Here is a 20,398-nt window from a genome sequence, read left to right as displayed (position 1 = left end):
GCCAATTGTCTCAACCAAACAGCTAGCCACCCCAGTGGTCACTAGAGCTCAAAAGAAGAAACAAGAAGTGGAATTATGACTGCATAATTAAAAGAAGCCCTAAAACCTGATGATTGGTTCCTGACTCATTCAAATAACTGTACAGTTAAAGATGGTCTGGCCTGGATGGGAACAAACTTGTATGTACCAGAGACATTGAGAAGCCGAATATTACAACAAGCTCATGATTCTAAAGCGGCTGGCCATTTTGGATTCGTGAAAACCTTACACCTGGTTAAGCGGCAATTCTGGTGCCCTACATTGAAAAAGGATATTGAAACTTATGTGGCTAGCTGCTCAATTTGCGCATCAGCCAAGAGACCTCCTGGTAAGCCAGCAGGGCTGTTACAAAATGTGGCTAGACCAATGGCTCCGTGGAAGGAAATCTCTATGGACTTTATTATGGAATTACCCGAAAGCGCCGGAAACACAGTTATTTGGGTGGTATCCGATTTGTTTTCCAAACAAGTACACTTCATACCTTGTTCCAAGATTCCATCTGCAAAAACATTGGCTAAACTATTTATACTACACATCTATAGATTACATGGCGTTCCTGAACGTATAATTTCTGACAGAGGGGTTCAATTTACCTCGAACTTTTGGAGGGAGTTCCTGAAGTTAATAGGCTCCGCCCAATTCTGTACATAGTAGTACTGGGCTTACCCCATTGAAAGTGGCATCAGGACAAGACTTTGTACCCATACCTGAGCTTCCTCGTGAAAGGCCTAACATCCAGTCATTAGACGAATGGATATCTCAACTCTAACTTAATTGGCCAGTCACTCATAAAGCATTAGATGACGCACATCAATCTCATAAGAAGTTTGCAGACAAAAAGAGAACTCCACAGAAACCTTATCAAGTGGGCGACAAAGTTTTCTTGTCCACCAGATATCTACAAACCACTCAAAAGTCGAAGAAACTTGGTCCTAAATATGTGGGTCCTTTCACAATTGAACGGATCATAAATCCTGTGACAGTCCAACTGAAAGTACCAAAAACTCTTCGACAAATCCACCCAGTCTTCCATGTTAGTTTGTTAAAACCTGAACATACTTCTGGTTTAAGACCGACCCAGATTGATCCTCCTATACCATTGCTGATCGAAGGTGAACAACATTTTGAAGTTAAAGAAATTCTGGACTCTCGCAAATGGAGGGGTCGGCTCCAATATCCCGTAGCTTGGAAACACTTCCCTTCTTCCCAAGCTGAGTGGGTCAATGAAAAAGATGTTAGAGCCCCTAAGTTGATCAAAGCCTTTCGTACAAAGTATCCTGATAAACCCTAGAAAATGTACCTGATTATTAATTAGTATCTTTTATGTTTCTTTTTCTCTTGTAGGATTAACGTTTTTTTTCTAGGAGGGCCAAATGTCAGCCTTCAAGATCTTCTACTATTGCTTTGCATCTTTTGGCTGCCATAAGTAATGGGGGGAGGAGGGGGTAAAGTCTGGGAAGTGAGCTGGAGGTGTTACATTCTAGTGTTGAATAAAATGAGGCGGGGGGAGTATAAATTCTTGCTTAGGTTTCTATTTCTCGCTTAGCTTTCTTTTCTCTGCGCAGCTGCAAACCTTTATCAAAATATGCCAAGGTCAACGGACAGAGGCCTCATCACCACCTGAAGATGTCCACATGATCATATTCACAACTTTTAATTGGAAGAATCATTTGAACTATTGGGGGTGGGAACATTTCCATCACTTTGTATATGTGATTTGCACTCCTAATTTCTCAGATTCAGAATTCTATTGTTGCTACCACTTCATTTTCAGTAAAATGAATATAGATATTCATTTTAGAATATAGATATCTTTTCTCTAATCTAAGGAGTCTAAGTATTTCTTTCTTGAATTTTGAATGGAGCACTACCTGACACCAAACACATTTACAGGACAAGGCAGTGAGCTCCAAAATAAAGACAGAGTAAATTGAATTTAAGCATTATATTTCTGTCCTGTTTTCTTTTGTAAACTGTAAATGTCCACTTTAGCTCTCAATTGGCAAACTGGCCTTCTTTTATTTACTCCCCTCTACCCCAGTATTTAAGTAAAAAATAAAATAAAGCAAAATAAAATGCTTAAAACTAAAACCATTTCCATCCTCTCTTCCACTTGGGTTTTGACAACGAGCAGCTCAGATCTTTTTATCTGTTTAAAACAAACCCTATCACCCTATGCACATTTAACTGGAGTGTGTGGGATGATTTTCATGGGGACAGAAGAGGGACTTGGCATTGAAGGCTCCACTCACAATATGCCCCCCTTTTCCTATCTATAGCTGTAGGTGTTGAAAGCCTGGATTTCTCACAGCAAGGCCCGATGGAGATGCAGCACTTCAGCCCTCCTGGGCACTGCCATCTTGTAAACATGCTGGTGGGCTTCCCGGCAAGCCCTCTGCGCCTTTGATGCCTTGGGGAAGCCCGGATGTCAGAGCTCAGTTGGCGAAGCAGGTACTGCATTGGATTCACAAAGCAAGATGACTTGCCGCTCAGCCTACACTGGCTGCCCCTTCTCCAGATATCTCCCGACTTCCCAGTCTGAGCTGGGGTGATGGCGCACATGCCCACAGAGGCTCTGAGTCCCCCCTCTGGCATGCATGCCATAGGTTTGCCACCACTGTACTAGGGTATGGCTGGCTAATGATAGCTAAATATCTTGAAATAGATCTATACTAGTCTCCCTTTTGTTCTTTGTCAGTAAAACATAAATTCAACAACTGGACTATCTGTGTTGTTTTTTTTAAGCCATTTCACTTCTCATCCAGAAGCTTCTTTAGCTCTGATTGGATGATGGGAAACAGAAGGATTTATATTCCTTGCAGACAGATGGTCATTTGCATTCTTTTATAAGGTCATTAAGGCCACTTGGAGGTTTATTTGTGTCATCAACATCACCAGTGCAGCCTTGGAATTGCTGAAAGGACTCTGTTGTATATTGGAGATAGATGATCCTGTATCCCTCCCCCTCTGTTGAGAGAGGGCTGTTCAGTTTTGACACAGATGGCCTCTTTGACCCCTCTTTCAAACCAGTGGTCCTTTCTGTTCAAAAAGTTTGAACAGAAAGGACCTTTGCATCTTCAAAAGAATGGCCTGTATCTTTTAGATGCAGATGGACTGCTGAATGTTGTCCTGAGGTGTTTGTTCTCCTATATTGTTTGATGCATTTCTGAAACGGTTGTTTTGTTTCCTCAATGTACAGACCTGCACATGACTCACTGCATTGTACTGCATGTATCACATTGCTTAGTTTGTGTCTCGGTGTTTTATCCTTGGAGTGGGGTAGAGGGGAAAATAGGACTGTAAAATTAAACAAAAAGTTCCCACTATATCTTCAATATGCTACAAATTTGCTGCAGTATGTCTTCTTGTTTTTTGTGTTAATAAAACTAATAATAATAATACACAGTATGTACAAAAATAATTTGGCTAATAATAGCCTTTCAACTTCAACAGTTACAACAACAGTAATAGTAATAGCACTACAGGTAGTCCAAAATAATTTAGCCTGGAATTGCAGGTTGCTGGTGTCATAAATTGAGTAATCACAAACTGTTTTTTCAACAATTGTTCAACAAATAACATGGTAGCTAATTGAATACATTTTCACCAATATGCATTTTTTCCAAGAAACCAAAAGTAAATGCCAGAATTCAGCAAAAACATAACAAATTATGGTCACATAAGTGCAGGATGCTTGATATAGCCATTAAAGTGAATCAGTTGCCAAATGCCCAAAATATGATCATGTGTGCAGCTGCCATAACTTTGAAAACAGGTCATAAGTAGCTTTTTCAGGATCTATCATAAGTGCAAATGGCTGTAAGCAACAGGTTGTAAGTCAAGGTAGTAACATCTTTTACACTAAATTAATATTAAGAATAATTTTTGGTTTAGAAAGTTACAATCTACTAGGTGCCAAAATGGAAACGTATTAATGAAAAAAGAAGCAAAGAAGAATATTTTTTATGATGAAAAGAAGAAATGTCGCATTTGTGCCTTGAAGATTGGAGCAATTGTTTATTTCTCATTTCTGACACCTGAGGCTACTCTGACAAAGACAACACAACAGTTTTAAAAATGAACCCACCTATTCTCAAATGGCAAATTGAGAAGCATAAATTCTACTCACCGCCTCCATGCATCTGGCATAAATAAGGAAACCGCCATACATTCCCCAGACCTACTGCATAAGAAATACAGGCAAATACAAACTGGAAATGATTGTCCCATAAAGGTCTGGATTTCTCCATTTTTGCTCTTAGACACTAGCAATAGTTGAATGTGTCTGGCTTCACTCTTCCAAATACTCATCAAAGCCTGTTGGTGACACGGTGCCAACTCAACTCTGAAGAGAGTCTGCTTGCCAATTGCCATTCAAGTTTTTTAATTACTAATCTTATTAACAGCACTTTGTGAAGTAGGAATGCTGGTTAGATAAATAAAGAAGAAAACAAATGGTAACAAAGCCATTCCTATTTAGATTTCAGTTGCCTTTCTGGGAAAGATCTGAAGTATGGTGGTTTAGTTTGCCCTTACACTAGCCTTATGCAAAAAAAAATAAAAAATGAAGCTACAAGATTATATTATAACAACTACATGGGGTTCTTGAAACTATTTCTACCTGTCAGCAACTCCAATTTAATTATTCACTGGGGGAAACATACAGCCCAGTAGGAGCTTGAGTTAATGCTTTTGTCACCTCACAATAAAGACCTGGGCTGCAAATATCCAGATGACCACTAGAGGGAAACAAAAGCATCCTGAAAGCTGTAATCCTTTGATGCTGTCAAGTGACCTACTACATTTCAGTAACTTAGATTTGGTAGCCCCACTTTACAAACATTTTATTTAATTTGTCAATTAACTTGGGGATTGGGAAAGGTTTTTCTGACATATCTAAAACATTCTTTCAGGGCTTTCTATAAGAAAGGGATAACTCAGTAGGTACAGAGTGAACCTAAAATATATCTTGCTTTCCAATAATTATACCAATTAGACTTTAAAAGAATGGCATTATTTCAGATTAACTTAATTCTGGAGATGTAGATTCAGCTTTGCAAACTATATGTGGGAGAGAATGGCCGACTCTAAGAATAAGTAGTGGCCATGCATATCATTGGAATAAGACATATAAACCAGTGATGGGTTTCAAAACTTTTCCCTACTGGTTCAATGTGAGTGCGTGCTTTGCACATGCGCAGCATTTACAACCCACCTTCTGCTGCAAGCCCTGTGTGTAAAACAGTTAACGTGCGGCAATTGGCTGTGCCGCGCGAAGCAACTGAAGTGCACCTGAGTCACCAGAATGCCAAAATGAGACTCAAGAAGAGGCTTGAAAATGTAACAGCTTTTATTTTTGCAAAGAAGAGCTGGGTAAAACTATTTTCACAACATACAGGACATCTTGACCAGGGTAAAGCAATAGACACAATTTACAAAGTCTTCTGTAAAGCCTTTGATTCAGTGGTGCACAACAAACTACTGTTGAAACTAAGTTCTTACGTCATCTCTGGATCCCTGCACAAATGGATAGCCATGTTCCTGTCAAACAGGCAACAAATAAATGAAATAGGGAGGACCTTATCAAATCCAGCACTAGTTAGCAACAGTGTCGCCCAAGGCAGCATTTTAGGACCCACACTCTTTCTGCTTTACATCAGTGACCTATGCAATCATATTAAAAGGAGCTGCATCCTCTTCGTTGATAACATAAAATTATTGAACACCACTGACAATGCTGCTGCCCTACAAAGTGACTTTGACTATGTGTCAGAATGGTCACATAATTGGCAACTCCAAATCTCAACTAATAAATGCTCTGTCCTACACATTGGCAATAAAAATCAGAACACCAAATACCAGTTGGGTGGAAACGATCTCGTAGATGACCCTCATTCTGTCAAGAACCAAGGAGTACTCATCTCAAACATCTAAGCCCTAGAGCTCACTAGAACAGCATTGCCAAAAAGACATTAAGAGTTGTTAACCCAATTTTGCAAAGCTTCTTCTCCAGTAACATTGTATTGCTAATTAGGGCATACAAAATCTTTGCCAGACCAATTCTTGACTACAGCTCATCTGCCTGGAATCCATACTGTATATCGGATATTAACATGATTGAGTGGGTTCAGAGGCATTCTAGGTGAAGAGTACTCTACTCCTCTACTCACAATAGAATCCCTTATGCCACCAGGCTTGAAATTTTGGGCTTGGACAATCTGGAACTGTGTTGCCTGCGGTCCAATCTAAGCATAGTACACAAAATTATCTGCTGCAATGTCTTACCTGTCAACAATGTCTTCAGCTTCAACCACAATAATACACTGGTAAACAATGAATACAAACTCAAGGTAAGCCACTTCAAACTCAATTGCAGAAAATACAACTTCAGCAACAGAGTGATTAACACCTGGAGTGTCTACCCAACTCCATTGTTACAGCCTCAAACCCTCAACCTCAAACTGTCCACTGTGGATCTCACCCTATTCCTTAGAGGTCTGTAAAGGGACCAAGGATAAGCGCACCAACAGCATGTCTTACTGTCCCCATTTATCTGTATTTACTTTCTTGTTCATGTTTATGTTCATACTTATACACGCTATCTTGTACATGTTTGACAAACAAATAAAATAAATAAATAAAATAAAGCATGTAAGGAAAAAGCCACACCTATGTGAGTGTAGCCCCAATGTCTTATATCCAAATCTAGCTAATCAGAGATAAAAGTTTGTTACCCAACATGGGCAATGTCTTGTCCATGCCCTCCTTATCCATGGAACATTCTTTGTCCATACTCTGTCAAGGCTTTATCCATACTTTTGGTTATCTTACAGAGCATTCCTTGTAGCCTTGTGTGTTCGTGCTCTTATGTATTTGATGGGCATTCTTGGGCAGCCTTGCTCTGCCCCTCCTTGTCTATGGAGCAGGATGCTCCTGGGTAACTCCCTGCTCTGTCTTTCTTATTTACTCTCCAAGGATGTGCCTCGTTTTGAAGCAAACAACATAAGGGAGAAACCATATAGGAAAGAATACAATTCTCAACAAGTGAGACTTACAAAATTATTTCCTAACAAATAATTCCTAACTGTAGCAAAATAGCACAAGCAACAGAACCATATAGCAAAAGTTAGATTGATTTGTGTCACTATGTCCCTTCATTACCATCTAGTAGCTGTCCATACTGTAATCCAGAATTGGTAGTCTTACAGGCAGGTGTGGGATTCTCCCAACTGTTTGTTACAATTCTACACAGAAAACCAGCAAATTGCACCATTTGCTGGCCCCTTCCCTCTCTCCTCACCCCACCCAGTCACTCCTTATCTCACATGTGCACCATCTCTGCCTGCATTCTCCCACCCACCATCGCTTCCTGCAGGCAGGGAGGCAGTCAGTCAGGCAGTCAGTCAGTCAGTCAGTCAGTCAGTCAGTCAGTCAGTCAGGCAGCCAGCCAGCCAGCCAGCCAGCCAGCCAGCCAGCCAGCCAGCCAGCCAGCCATTGCTGCCAGCCAACCAGCCATCACTGCCTGCCTTCCGCCATGGTCCTGCCTGATCTGATTTTGATCTCCCTGGGTGAGTGAGGCTCTGCAAGCCCCAGTTGCCTACCTGCCATGACTGCCACCTGCCCTGGTTGAGTCCCGACTCCTGGGCTGCCCACTAACCATTCTTGCCCTCCATTGCTGGCTGCCTTCTGCCATGGTCCTGCCTGATTGAGTTAGTTCTGCAAGCCCTGGTCACCTACTACCTGCCACCAATGCCACTGCTACTGCCAGCCCCAATTGAGTCCCGACTCCCTGGCTGCCCAACCGTCATTTTTGCTCACCCACCATTTTTGCCCAGCTTCCATTTTTGCCAACCTGCCATCATTGAAGGCGTGACCACGGATCAGTGAGTAAGACTCCAAGCAAGCCCTGTGTCATGCCCCTGGTGGAGACAGACTCTGAGGGAGAGGAGGAACAGCAAACAGGGAGTGGAAGTGTGGCTCCAGAGGTTGTGGAGGAGGCTGGGGAAGGGCAGAGGCCAGCTGAGCAGTCAGAGGAGAACTCAGGCCCATCCCTTATCCATCCTAGGGCATGCAGGGAGGAGAGGATAAGGGAGAGACATGATATACTCAGGGGGAGAGTGCCTTGATCCTCTTCATGGGTTGCAGCTGTGACAACTGAATAAGAGTTTGGACCTGCATATTGATGAAGGCTGGAAACAAAGCGTGTAAATATCTCTGGCTTATAGTTCCTCTCTGAGTTTGACGTCTTTCCCAGTGTGTGTGATCTGTGGACATCCTCCAGCCCTTATCTTGCCTGGTTTATGTTACTTTTTTCCTTCTTTGTGTAACTGTTTGTGGGGGAGTGTTTTTGTCTTCCGTCAAAGATATTTGGAGCTTGGAAGCAAACTGAAGGAATAAAAGGGGCTTCACCTGTTTTCTGTGACTGTGTTTGTGTTGTATCCCACCCTGAGTCATCACACCCTGGTTGCCTACCTGCTATCCCCACCACCAGCACTGGTTGAGTCCCGAATCCCAGGCCACCCAGCTGCCTTCACCAATGCTGCCTGCCTCGCCCAGCTACCATCTTTGTCCAGCCACCATTGCTGCCTGGCCTTCCACCGTTAGATCAGTGAATGAAGAGGCAAACAAGCCCCGCTGGTCACCTACCTGCCGCCACTGCCAGCCCTGGTTGAGTCCCAACTCCTGGGATGCCCAGCCACCCTCAGTGATGCTGCCAGCCTTGCCCAGCTGCTATCTTCACCTAGCCACCATCTTTGCCCATCCGCCATTGCTGAAAGCACCGCTGCTAATCGGTGAATGAGGAGGCAAGCAAGCCCCACTGGTCGCCTACCTGCCACCGCTGCCATCAGCCCCAGTTGAGTCCCAACTCCCAGGCCACCCAGCTGCCCTCACTGATGCTGCCTGCCTCGCCTGGCCACCATCTTTACCTGTCCAGCATTGTTGAAGGCACCGCCACCAATCAGTGAGTGAAGAGGCAAGTAAGCCCCACTGGTTACCTACCTTCCACTGCCACCACCAGGCCCAGTTGAGTCCTGACTCCTGGGCTGCCCAGCCACCCTCGCTGATGCTGCCTGTCTTGCCCAGCCACCATCTTTGCCTAGCTGCCATCTTCACCCACCCGCCATTGCTGAAGGTGGTGCCGCCAATTGGTGAGTGAGGAGGCAAGCAAGCCCCTTTGGTTGCCTACTTGCCACCGCCGCTACCGGTCCCAGTCGAGTCCTGACTCTTGGGTCTCCCAGCTGCCCTCATCAATGCTGCCTGCCTTGCCCAGTTGCCATTTTCCCCTGGCTGCCATTGCTGAAGGCGCCGCCACAGATCAGTGAGTGCAACTCCAAGCAAGCCCCAGTCACCTATCTATGGCCGCTGCCACCAGCCCTGGTTGAGTCTGTTTCTGTTAGCCATTGATAAAACAAATCACACATTAAGAAGTATTCAAAACCTTCTCCTTAATTTTGTATTCTAATCTATCTATTTCTTCACTTTGTAATATTTTTTTAATTACATTTTCATCTATAGGGATCTCTTCATTTTTCCACTGTTGTGCAAACATAATTTTAGCTGCTGTTAACACATGTAAAATTAAATATGTATGGTATTCCCTTTATTTATGTGAATACCAACAAAAATATTTTTGGTTTTAAATCCATATGTTGCTTTACCATTTTTTTCTAATCATGACACTACATACTCTTCAATAGTTACTTTACTTGAGTACAAGCTGAGCCCAATACTGATCCTAGTTCATATATTACTGTTTTTTAAACTGAGGAATAAATTTCAGAAAAAGAATTCAGTATTGCTCTGTGAATGTGCCTATGAATTTCATTCTTAATCTAACTTCTTAGATGATTTTGTACTATATCTTTTTTGTATTATATCTTTTCTGTATAAGGCTATAAAAAGCTTCAGTACATTTTTAAGATGAAAAGTCTAAAAAGCTTAGGCAACTAAAAAGAGAGAGCATTCCATTAGGGACTGTTGGTCCAGGAAAGACCTTGGCTAATGTAAAGTAGCCTTGGCTAGGAAAGATTTTTGTGCCAGGATGAAAAGGCACCTGAGTTCGACTGCTTTCTTCAGTAAGAAAACAAGACCAGAAATAGATCCAAAAGAGTCACAACCACAACCACTCCAACTTGGGGAAAGCAGCATATCAACTACACTCCAACTTGGGGAAAGCAGCACATTAACCACTTAAAGAACTGAGTCGATATTGAAAGTAATCTTCCTGACTGCTGGACATTGCAGCAGTATACCAACTTTAAGGAGAAATATGATGGACTGGAAGTTTCCAAAAAAAGTTAGGTTGCAAATATTTCCAAAAAAAAAATTGAAATTACAACAAAAGAAAAAAGTATTCACATAGCAAAGGAGTGGGAATGTTTCCAAACTGAGGCAGCAGGGAAGAGTAAAGAGGTGCAACAACCGTCTCTTAGAAAAAAAATGAAAGAGCATTTTTTAATCTAAAGCTCACAACATTTTCACAGAGAAGTTAAAACACTATGAGCAGGATGTACAAGTAAAGGACTAGACAAGATGACTGAAAAATATTAATCTACTACTTGTAGAGTATTCAATATAGTTTACAGTTTGGCACAAAGATGTAAACCATATTCAGACATAGAAGATGAGATAAAATTGCAAATTAAAAATGGATTAGATCTGGAAATAGCATTGCATTCACATAAAACTGCAGTTACAATAGTTGCTTTCATTGCAAAAGATATTAGAAAACATTTATTTACTAAAATTATTGAAAAAACTCAGAAATATGTTTGATTATTGATGAAGCCTCAGCGATATCTTGCAAACAAGTTCTTTACTTAAACTTTGAGGATTCAGTTTTCCAACCAATAATTTTCCTTGAGCTAATTGAATTGGAAAAACAAGATGCAAAGACATGTTCTTCAGTTATGGAAAATTTAAACAATGTTGGGTCTACTAAGAACTATCTAGAAAAAAATGTAATAGGATTTTGCTCCGATGGTGCCAGTATTATGCTTGGGAGAAAATCTGGAGTGAGCACTAGGATAATAAAAGACCTTCCAAATATCATAATATGGCACTGCTTAAACTATCACCTCCAACTTGTTTTAGATTATTTTATTAAAGAAATAAAGCAAGTAAATCATTTTAAAATATTTATTGATAAGATATAAGCTATTTTTCATCAATTCAATAAGAACCTAATTGAACTTAACAAAATATCCAAACAACTTGAAATTGAAATTATAAAGATTGGTAAAGTTTTTGGAATAAAAAAATATTCAGGTACAGCTGCCTGTCTTGAAAGATATATATTTTATGACTGATTTGGCATTGATAATTGATATTCTAAACAACATTTATCTTTCTCCAATGTACTGAAGCAAGAAATGTAGACATTATAAAGGCTGAAAAACTTGTGATAAGATCAATTAAATCATTTGAAATGCTTACAAAGACTCCCAGGAGGGGTGGAGTGGGGTGGGCAGGGCCAGCCAGTTGGTTGAAATACCAGCAACTTTAACATCCGGTTTGTCCGAACCAGTCCGAACTGGTAGAATCCCACCCCTGCAATGCATGAACAGTGTGATACATGGGTATCATACATTTTAGTACAAATAAACATAATATCATTACTCATAGTTATTACATTTCATTTTCATGGTTTCATATTGTTTAAACATATTTGATTGCTATTGCCATTCAATTTCTAAACCTCGTTTATTATTACATATATCTTGTTATATTAAATATGTATATTATTGCTCCCCTCTTATTTCTATTTCTATTCCAACTTTTATTCATGTCACCGTAGTATTTCTTTTCTGCCTTGCATCTTTCACTTGCTTTATTATTCATATTTCCCTTATCTTCACATCTAAATATATTAAAGTTACATCCTTCATTCTCTCATTGTTCATTGTTTCAGTATACAATTCTAGTACCAATCATAGTATTATTTAAACCTATAGGGTAGATCTATAAATTACTGTCTAATTTTAAAACTATCTGTTCTAACTTCTATCTCCTTTCCCAAAATATCTTCCTGTTTCTCCCATTCTCTTTTTAAGTCTTTTAAATCATTTTCCTCCTGTTTAAATTCCTTAATTATTATTAATTTTGTTGATATCTCTTCCTTGCTGTCTTCTTTTTTCTAGTTTCTCAGTTCTGCTTTTTTCTCCGTTCCTCCTGCTGGTTCCTTTCTTTCCTGAACATCTTGGTTTTTGCTCATTGTATAATATTTTCCAGTTTTTGGTCTATACCATCAAATAATTCCGCAGTTGCCTTATGTTGTTTCTGTTGAGGTAATTCCCCATTAGGAGAATGAGTGCATACAGGGAGACATATTTGAGAGTAGTGTTTGAATAATACACACACAGCTCACAGATACACTGTTCAGTAAATGTAGGTTTTTACTTCCAGAAAGGTTTAAGCAAAGTTCAAAATAAGCAGTCCAAAGTCATTCACAGGTAAGGCAGTCAGTGTACAGTCCAGGGATAATCCAATAACAAAGTCCAGTATCATAAACAGTTCAGTAACACACTTACATCAAATCCAGGAATATCAGTCAATTAGGAAAAATGGAGGAACAGCAATACTCTCCAACAGAAGGAAACAGAGAGACTCATTCAGACACACTCTCTTTTGAGACTAAGATTAAGACAACCCAGGTTTCTGGCTCCATCTTATAGCCGTTTGAGAAACTACACCCAACTACAGTTTTGCATTTTCTTAAAGATACAGTTTTAAAATGTCTATCCTGGCTTATATATTTCCAACCCAAATAGCTGTTAGGTGACAAACATTCCTAACAGTTTCTGTAAAAGATCCTTAATGCTTTGGAACATCAGCTCCATCTTTTTTAAAATTCCTCTCATTTCCACCTTGTGTTGCGTATTTTATTTTAGTAGACCCCACTTTTAGCCAAAAGTCCAGGAATCATTTATTCAAAGCTAAGCTTACACAAATCACAATTCTTTGTATCTCATAAATAATCAGTCAAATCCATTAAATAGACCTGGGGTTGTCCAAACCTCCTCAAGTCACTTTTATGAATTCAATCATATAACATAACATTCAGGCGTCTTTTAATTAAAGATCTTATTTAAAAGTCTCCAGTGACCTAAGGGAAGATGAATGTAATCCAATAAGTGTTTTCACAATCCTTCAAATGGTTATTCCAGGCTTGCATATTTTTCCTCTTGTCAGCAGATGGTGCTCTCTACTTCACAATGTTATTACTGGGAAGTCTGATTTTAATTATTTTAAATTATAATTCAAGTGAAAAAGCAATATTAATTTTTAAAATCCTTAGTTCCAGCATTTTAAAATGCCTTCTCAATACCCTATCTTCTCACTTTGAGAGTCCAGTTTTCTATATTTTTAAAGAATAAATTGTTTCCCCTCTCTTTAAATCTTCTCCTCCTTTCATTTTAATCACTTAATCCCTTTCCAAAGTGCTTGTTCACCATTTAACAAATAGTTCTAAGTAAATAGTTCCCCTGAATTTCTTTGGGGTTGAAATTTGAATAGAAAGAATTCTTCTCACCCAATTCACACACTGTTCACCAAAGTCTGCTCCTGCAATGTGATTAGTTGGTCATCTTCTGTCCCAGCTTCTTGGCAGCCATCTTAAACTGCCTCTTCTCCTCATCGTGGTGTAGAGAGAAAAAGCCCTGGGGTTCAGCAGGAGAGTTGCGATATCTCCTGCAACTTCTCTTTATCTTCACCATCCCTTCAAGGCGGCTTTGGCTTCTTTCTTAGCCCACAAGCAGGAATCCAGCCACTAATTTTGCTGTTGTATGAAATACAAGGCCAATATGTCATATGCAATTGTCATATGCTATGTGTTATTAACTGGAGTTTCAATCATAGTATTTGATATGGATCAAGCTGATGTTTGGTAAAATAAGCTATATATTTAATACATTTTTGTAGATGCATGTTTTAGATTAATTTGGAATGCAACTCTTCAAAATATCTGTAATATCCAAATTAATTGTACTGGATTGTTTTTTATTGATTGACTAATAAAGATTAGAACTGCAGGGATCATGTGGAGATGATTTAACTTTTGATCCCACTTGATTCTTTTCTCCATCTCTGTTATTCGCATTGGGAAGAGAGCTAATAATTGATACCTCTGCTCTTAAAAATTGAGATCTTGTAGGATAATCACAGATCATCAGAATATCAAAATGATATTCAAAAGGCCCATGGAAAGTATGCAGCATGATATGTACAATGTTTGGTGATTCCTTTGGAAAAAAATGGCTTTTCCTAATGAATTGGTGCCAGTTTATTGGGAAGCTCTATGTTGTGAATGGAAAATCTTGATAATTTCCTTGACAGGTTTTGCAGGAAATTTCCAGTTGTTGAAGTATGAAATAGTATAACAGAGGACAGAGCTGACATTGCAGTGATGTGACAGAATTCCTAGGAGCACCTAGGGAGGATGTAAAAATCCTGACAGCCGCTGGTCTATCAGACCTAAATCGTCTTGGAGGGATGATGATTGAGGAGAGGATACTCTGCTGATCCCAGGGATACTGCAATATCCCTGGTAGATCCAGAGATAGCCTCTCTAACCAACTCAAAGGGAAAGCAGTCATTGCAAACCTCTACAAGGCTGGGACAGTCTCTTGTGGAAAGAAGAAAAGAGAAAGTGTTATTACTTATAAAGATGCCTTAAGTGAAGATGGGGATTTAAAAACTAGACAGGACTTAAAGCAACAAGGGGTGGATTTAGAGTAGTGGGAATATCTACAGATACAAGCGAGGTATAAAAAGGACAAAAAAGAATGGAGGATTAACATGCAAGAAATAGCTTTAGACAAAATCCCAGAGGGACCAGAGGACAAATTAATAAGGAAAATTTACAAATTTCTACTAGCCTATAAATTAGAGGAAGAACAGGTAAAAGAGACCATGGTGACATAGGCTAGAGATTTGGGTATTGTATCAAACTGGATCAATGGCAAACAGTATGGGAAAGGAATAAAAAGATTACCCTGGCCACTGCATGTAAGGAAAATTTACTTAAAATGTTTTATCGATGGCATCTCCCACCAGTCAGATTGGCTAAAATGTACAAAACCCAATCCCCAAATTGTTAGAAATGCACAATGGAACAGGGAATATACTACCATGCCTGGTGGAGCTGCAAAAAGCACAAGAGTTTTGGCATAGAACGGGGAAGTAATTGGAGGAAATGTTGGGTTTCAAATTAGATCATGTACCAGAATGTTTTTTATTAGGAATCATATTAAAAAAAATATAATAAGGATGAGCTATATTTGATTATACATGTTATTACTGTGGCAAGAATAGCATTTGCCCAGAACTGGAAGGAGAAAGACATACCGAGTGAGGATGAAGTAATAAACACTCTGATATGTGCTGAAATGGACAAGCTAATGAAAAATAAAGACAAATCAGAATATTCCACAATTTTGAATAGATTTTACCACTGGTGGGGGCAGAAAGGAAGGTCTTAAGTTGGAAAAGAGTTCTTGAGAGGGTAAATGAGAGTATGAGACGAAAGCAGGACCAAAGATCTTGGAGAATGTAATATATGAATGAATAAATGTATATATCTGAACAAATGTATATATAGTAGAAAGGTATATATCTATATAATATTGACCAAAAATTATGACAAACCGGTTTCACTAAGTTCAATGTTTTTAATTGTTTTGTTCAATAAAAATTTTAAATTAAAAAAAAGATAAGCTGATTAAAAGACTATACTGTTATTTATTAGATGTTAAGTTGGAAGAGGAACAAGTTAAGAAACAATGATAGCACAGGCAAAAAAAATTGGGTGTGCTACAGAACTAGAAAAATGGCAGAAGCTATGGGACAGAAATTATAAATTAACAATATCGACAAAATACAAAGAAACTTGTACAAGATGTTTTATTGATGGCACTTAGCATCAGCAAAACTAGCAAAAATGTTTAAAGACAAATCAACCAAATGCTGGAAGTGTCACCCAACACCAGGAACATACTACCACATGTGGTGGTCTTGCATAGAGGCTAAAAGATGTTGGACAAAAATACACACATGGTTTGAAAAAATTATTAAATAACATATAGATTTGAAATCTGAAATATTTTTTTTAAACAAATTTTATTAATTTTCAAAGACAATACACAGACAAACAAAACATAAAACATAAGAACATAGAACATCTTTTCTAAAAACTGCTTAACAAAACAAATAAAACATCTTATTTAAGTACAACATAATTCTAAATTATCACGTTTCCACACACAATTTAATATGCATCTTATATATTCAACTTCATATCTTATTACTCTTTTCCAACTTCTCACTGTTTCTTCCTTTATTTCTGTTCAATTTTATTAATTAAACTTATACTTTCATGTATTTCATATTACTATATTTTGTATTATTACTGTTTCATATGTTCTTATCCAACATCATTAATCCTCGATAAACAAACATAAGCAAACAAAATACATAACATAAAAACATAAAACTTCTTTTTAGAAAGCGGCTTAACCCCGGGTTATAACTTTTTGTACAGACACAAATCAAATTCATGCTCACTCATACTATTTCATATCTTATTTAACATTCTATATTTTCCATATATCTTCTCCCCTCTTTTCACTCTCTTAATTCTATTTTATTTATTTAATCTCAATTTAAATCATTATACTTGTATCTTTTGTCCGTTCTTTTTCAATTATCTATTTATCTTTTCTCTTTAACACAAACTTTTTCTTGTAATCACTAGTTGAAGTATGACACCTTTCTATCTTTCCCCCAAATTTAACACTTAAAATAATACATAGTTTCTGTTCTGATTCTGCTTAGTACATTCTACATAACATTTTAAAATATAAAACATAATGAGCTTATAGTATATTAAAAATAATGTTCCATAACAAATTAATTAATTAAACTCTATTAATTAAATCTTAGACATTTTACACATTCCCTACAATATTCTATAAACACATATGTTATTCCAATTTTCTAACCCTTTATCTCTGAAAAAAAAACTGTTTATTAGCATATTGTTTTAAGCCTTTATAACTTCCCTTCACTTTTTCCCTTCCTTCCTTGTCAAATCTAGCCTTTTTACCCCCCACCTCAATCTCCAGCCTTTTAGTCTCCCCTCTCTGTTGTATTCCTCTTTTCTGTTGCTTTCTGACATTATATCAATTTTTCACCTTATTTTTCCCTTTCTTGGTTGTTTTTTTAGAACTTAAATTCTCCATTTTCTTTTCCTTTTTACCCTTTTCTTTCTCATTTAAAATCATATGTCCATTAAAGATGGCTTCTTCTTCATCATCCCAGCCTTCTTGTTGTTACATTTCCTGATAAGTAGAAATCACCATTTCTAAGAAGCGAAAAATAGATCCAAAGGAGCCCTTGCCTTCTTCTTCCTCTTCTCTTAACTTTTCAAATTGCATTTTCAGTTCTTCAACAGATACCATTGTGAAATTTTTTTTAAACAATCCAAATGTTTTCTTAGTCTTTCAAAAGATAGTTCACAAAAGTCCCAAAGTCATCAAGCAATCAAAGTCAGCACAATCAGCACAGTCTGTTTCATTTAGCACTTTCTTCTACTTTCTCTTCCTGGGGTAGAATTCAATTACATAATTCCAAGGTATTTTTGGAAGTTTTATTGCAATTTAATCTCTGATCTTATAAAACTCCAAGCAATCTTCTTCAACAAATCTTGGTATAAATCATTTACCTCTCTTCCTTCCCACTTAAAGCAAAAAGATTTTAATTTTTAAATGTCAGTGTTTAGAAATCTAATGTCCCCTTGGCTTTAATTTTCAAAGTTAGTACCTTCTGCTGCCAAAGCGGGTATTTCTGATTTCCATCTGCTGTCTCCGTAGGGAAGGAGAGTGAGGAGGAAAAAAAAAGCTTTCCCTTTTACTTTCCACTGCAGCTTTACAATCTTCTGGGAAACAATATATCACTTAAAGAGCCAAAGTTCCAGGGTATTCAGATGTTGCTTGTCATTCTGGTTCAGCCAAAAACTTTCTCTTTCTTCACTTCCTCCTGCACAAAACTTGTCCGGCTGAGAGGTTCTTTGTGGCGGCCATTGCTGACCGCTGCTCCACCACCTTTGGAAAAAGGAGTTAAGCCGGCTGGGGAAGCGGGGTGCGATATCCCCAAACCCCTGCCCGGATCTCCCCTCTCTTCAGTTATCCCTACAGGATAACTATAGCCTCCCAATCCAATTGGATCGAAGGCACTCCAGCAGCGAGCACAGCAGGGATTGTGCACAAACGCGAATTCCTGCTGCCTCCGAAGCCTGACAAACTGGAACTCCTGAAATCTGAAATATTTTTATTGGGAATGGTACCTGAAGGTTACAGTAAAGAAAAAACATATTTAACCATACAGATATTAACAGCAGCTAGAATTGTATTTGCTCAAAATTGGAAAAATGACAAGATACCAATAGAGGGGGAAATAATTGAAAAATATTTTAATGTGCAGAAATGAATAGAGTAACATTGGAAATTAAAGAATATACATGATATGGGATTTGTTTTACCAATGGTTAGAAAATAAAACAAATTAAAATGGATTAGATGTATATATAAAGCACTAAGAGAAGCTTGTGAAATAGGTATATTGGATATAACTTATATGGGAATGTGATTATTGTTATATTGTTATACTGGTGAGAAGAGTATTAATTATTAACTGTAAGCACATGAAATATATACCTAATTGACAAATGATTGAAATGGAATGGATTTGTTGTATATAAAAATAAAATAAAAAAAATTCAAAAAAAAGTATGAAATAGTATGATTACATAATGGTCCCAGGTTAGTAAAATATATTCAATTTTACTGATGTCATTTTGAGATACAATCAGTTGGTGTGTAAGCTATTGGTTGTAAAATATACATGTAGCTAAAGTCCGGTTCAATAGACAACAGATTTACAAATGATACTAAATTTGAATTGGTTGCTTTTTCTAAAAAATATCTTATTTGGTGCATGATGTTTCTAAGTAACATTTTCTTTGAAAAAATATTAATACAGCAAAATATTTGGATTGGCCTATGGGCCTTGACTTTTGGAACACCCTGCCTAATAGCAATTCTATTTTAAGCGTGTGTTGTTTATAGTAAGTTATAAAATAACAGTCTACAAGATAAGAATATCACAAGCTTCTACTTAAATGGAATATTAGATAAAACAAGGAAGAGTAATAAAAGTTAAACATTTTCTTTGGTTCCTGTTTTCTCCATGTCATTTACATTTGTGCTATAATTCTATATGTATTCATTTTATTTATCTGGAGGGGGAATCCTCTGAATTCAAGGGAACAATTCTGAGAAAACATACATGACTGTTTTACCCAGCAAAAACAGTCTGAATTAGAAAGAATAGTATAAAAAGAAAGTACCATAAACAAATATGTTTATATATAATATAACTTGAGGTGATCAAAAATTACAAATATGGAGATGTTGCTTACTTCCTGAGTTTGCATTAGAATGCAGATTTACTGATGACAATGACTGTTATTATGTAATTGTAATTGTGTGGTTATTCGCTGAGCTGACGTTGCTATGATATAAAGCAGATATCCTTTGGTGCATTGCTGAAGTTTCTTCTCACTTCTACTCTGTTTATTTTGGGAAGTAGATAGTTAATGTTTTTCAGACACATTTCTGAAAGACACCCGCAACTTTGCTCCATACAGAATATTCCTACGCAGGGATTGTAAAATAGCAATCTCCAACAAATTTGAGTGCTCTGGGAACTGGGGGATGGTTAACCTCCTTAAGCGGTGGTTTGGTGTCTCAGAGGTTATGTATGTGTGATGTTTAAAAACAAAAACTTTTAATTTTTGGAAAAATAGATACGGAAGGACAAGAATGTTAATTTTGAAGTTAAAAGGCTATATGAACTTGAAATAATATTTCCTATGGGATATTCAAATTTTTACAAAAGAATATATTAAGATTTTGAAAACTGTAATAAATCTTCTCGTGGGAAAATTTTATTGATTGGACAGAATATAAGAGAAAACCTGAAGATTGTCTAGAACAGGGCCTAGGGCCTGGATCCAGTCTGTGGGGTGCATAAATCTGCCCATGGGACAGGCCTAGAAATAGCAGCCTGCAGTGCATCTGGCAGCCAAAATGGGGAGTGGGGAGTGGGGAGCCCCCATTTTCACCCTGGATGGCCTCCTGCAGCACCCTGCAGGCCAAAATGGGCTGCAGAGGGGCTGCGTACAGCCTGTTTCAACCAGCAGGGTGCTGCAGGAGGCTGTCCAGGCCAAAAACAAAGTGGGGAGGGTTGCACAAAGCTCCCCCATGGCCCGTTTTGGCCAGCAGGATGCTGCAAGAGGCCATCC

At 38.2% G+C, this 20,398-nt stretch overlaps 1 protein-coding gene across 4 annotated transcripts in view; it reads right to left on the bottom strand.

Moving 5' to 3' along the window:
• The window catches only part of SLC6A20 (solute carrier family 6 member 20), a 57,055-nt gene extending 52,666 nt beyond the window's left edge, over positions 1-4,389 (bottom strand). For 3 of the 4 annotated variants that reach the window (XM_026717841.2, XM_087917365.1, XM_087917366.1), the window contains exon 1: positions 4,169-4,388. In XM_026717841.2, the coding sequence (XP_026573626.1) occupies positions 4,169-4,289 (121 nt within the window). In that variant the 5' untranslated portion in view covers positions 4,290-4,388. Of the gene's footprint in view, positions 1-4,168 lie in introns of all 4 variants that reach the window. The other variant, XM_087917367.1, reaches the window with a different exon arrangement.
• Between the last annotated feature and the right edge of the window lie 16,009 nt (positions 4,390-20,398).

This window comes from Pseudonaja textilis, chromosome Z, assembly GCF_049901715.1.
Source record: "Pseudonaja textilis isolate UNSWEBS1 chromosome Z, rPseTex1.2, whole genome shotgun sequence".
In the NCBI taxonomy this organism is placed as follows: domain Eukaryota; kingdom Metazoa; phylum Chordata; class Lepidosauria; order Squamata; family Elapidae; genus Pseudonaja; species Pseudonaja textilis.
This window is presented reverse-complemented; position numbering and strand designations above follow the sequence as displayed.